General features: G+C 39.1%; 1 protein-coding gene across 1 annotated transcript; it reads left to right on the forward strand.

The window, feature by feature from the left end:
* Positions 1-236: 236 nt before the first annotated feature.
* LOC122019035 (glutathione S-transferase T3-like) lies at positions 237-1,232 on the forward strand. Its single transcript, XM_042576545.1, has 2 exons — positions 237-613; positions 695-1,232. Exons 1-2 carry the CDS (start codon positions 237-239, stop codon positions 1,230-1,232), a joined length of 915 nt encoding a protein of 304 aa, XP_042432479.1.
* Positions 1,233-2,597: the final 1,365 nt, after the last annotated feature.

Below are 2,597 nucleotides of genomic sequence, written 5' to 3' on the forward strand. Positions count from 1 at the left end.
AATAATAGGACATTTTTTTAAAAAATTCTTGAATTCTACAAACAACTCGCAAGAATATTCATCTTCCCAAAATCCACAAATTCAACCAAATTATCAATACTCACATCCATTTCCAAATATGTCATTTCCTTCACAAAAATCTTCAAAATTTCCAAGGTTTTGGAAATTTTATGAATCATCCGAATTATGCCCCTCGAGGTCTATATCAACCGCTTCCAACCGAATATTGGTAAAATATGAGTCATCTGTATTTCACGTCGTCAGTTGTTCATGGATATGGTACCCCGCACACAACTGGTATGTCTTTCACTCCTTCAATGTCGAATGAACCTACAACTCTGATTTTTGTCCCAGAGACTCGACTTTCTGACCGTGAATCCCTAATTGAGGTGCTCAATTTAGAAAAAGCGATTTCAAATGCTAAGAGTACAAGAAAGCGTTCAAGTTGGACAAAGGTTGAAGACGAGGTCTTAGTGAGAAGTTTTGTCACTATCAGTGATGATCCAATAATCGACAATGATCAAAAGGCGGATGCTTTTTGGGGATGTGTTGCAAGCTACTACAATGAGAATCTTCCCCTAGTTTCAAACACCAGAAGTGCAAATGTTATACGGTCACATTGGCACAATACAATCCAAAAGAAGGTATATCGATTCAATGCAAATTACAATAGTATTTATAGTTCATATTGAAGTGGTCACAGTGACGAAGATATATTGAGGTTTGCGTACGAAAAATATGGATCCGAAAATAATGGTGTTGCATTCAATCTCGAACATATGTGGAGAATTGTCAAAGATCGTCCAATGTTTACTCCACAGTCCGCTGATCACTTTGTGGCCACAAAGAAGACGAGGATCACAGAGTCGGGAGCAAGCAACATCTCCTCCAACCAAGATGTGAGTATAGACTTGGATGATGAAGATACTCGTCCAATGGGACAAAAGGCAAAAAAAAAAAAAGGAAAAGACAAAGTAAAATCGACCATGGAGGATCTGACAATAAACTACAACAATATTATCACAAAGTTTATTGAGTGCACAAGCATGAAGAAGTCCGAAGTTGATTTGAAACAAAAACAACTCGAAGTAGAGGAGATTAAGGCAAAAATTGCCTTGTCAAAATATGAAGCTAAGAATCGTCGCTTGAAGTTGAAGGAGTACGAAATATTGAACAAAGACACCTCACAGATGACAAAGGAGCAGCTTATCATACATGAATGTCTATGCTAGGATATTAGGTCGAGATGGAAAATCTAAATTGTTTACTCAATGTTCATTTTCTAGTATTATTATATTTTCGAGTGATGGTAATTTTTAAGTATTGTATTTCTCATTTCGATTAATGTGATTTTTAATTATTATAATTTTGCAAAATAGTCGTTATGAACTAGCCTTGGAAACTAGTTGTTGCAACTAGCCGTTGGAAATTAGCCGTTGTAAACTAGGCGTTACAAACTAACCGTTGCAAACTAACCGTTGCAAACTAACCGTTGCAAATTAGCCGTTGCAACGTGACGTTGCAAACTAGTCATTGCAAACTAGTCGTTGCATGAGAAAAATAATATATATAGACACATTATGCTACGAGATTTTCATTCGACTATCATACCATTTCTCAAACATTCCTCCAAAAATGTCTCATTCTACAGGCAACTCTAGCTCAAGTTCCAGCTCGACAAGCGAAGATAAAGTCCATGTTGAAATCGATGAGCAAGCTTATGATCTGGGTGAAGAACTGATGTTATTGGTTCTTCAACAACATCAACAACTTATGGAAGCATATCAGAGGAGGGACACACGCAGAAGAAGATTCGTCCAAAGAAATCATGAAGCCGGACATGAGAGGCTCGTCAATGATGATTTCTCTATAAACTCGGTGTTTCACGATGAAATATTTCGAAGACGATTTCGAATGCGAAAAGAGTTATTCCTCCGCATAGTGAATGCATTAGAGATATCATTCAACAATTTTTCAACATAGGGACGATGTTGTGCGAAGAAAAGGGTTGTCACCGTTGTGATTTGTCAACTGGCTTACGGAGTCCCCGCCGATCATCTTGACGAGTACCTACGTATGGGTGAATCTGTTGGGACCTTTATGCCCGCTAGAGGGGGGGTGAATAGCGTTTCCTCGCGCACTTGTGCTTGCTTCGTCTTGATATGCAGCGGAAAATAAAATACAAACACACTACAACGCTAACACACGGATTTACTTGGTATCCACCTCAAGATGAGGTGACTAATCCAAGGATCCACACACGATGCTATCTCCACTAATGAAACACTCCTTCTCGGTCGCAGCCGGAGGCGGAGAAGCCTCGTACAAACTCACACAACAACACAAACAAAAATACAAGAAGAGAGTACAAGATACAAATGAAAACACTACTTCTTCTTGCTTACTTGTTGCTTGTTGTTGCCTCTTGAACCTTGAGAGAATACTGCCAAGAGCCTTCAAGAACTGGCAGTGAAGATCGGAGAAAGTCGCTGAAGATCGCCAAAAAATCGCAGAGAGAAGATTGCAAAAATCTGATGAAGAAAACGCTCCGCCCAGACTTTAAACAGTGCTCCCAATCCATCCCTAATCGATTGCCA

This window comes from Zingiber officinale, chromosome 9A, assembly GCF_018446385.1.
Source record: "Zingiber officinale cultivar Zhangliang chromosome 9A, Zo_v1.1, whole genome shotgun sequence".
Classification (NCBI taxonomy): domain Eukaryota; kingdom Viridiplantae; phylum Streptophyta; class Magnoliopsida; order Zingiberales; family Zingiberaceae; genus Zingiber; species Zingiber officinale.

Excerpts from the sequence above, each read along its gene's own strand:
- LOC122019035 (XM_042576545.1), top strand. The coding sequence starts at position 237 with ATGAGTCATCTGTATTTCACGTCGTCAGTTGTTCATGGATATGGTACC. Across the intron at positions 614-694 it reads AGAAGTGCAAATGTTATACG|TGGTCACAGTGACGAAGATA; the intron begins GTCACATTGGCA and ends TTCATATTGAAG.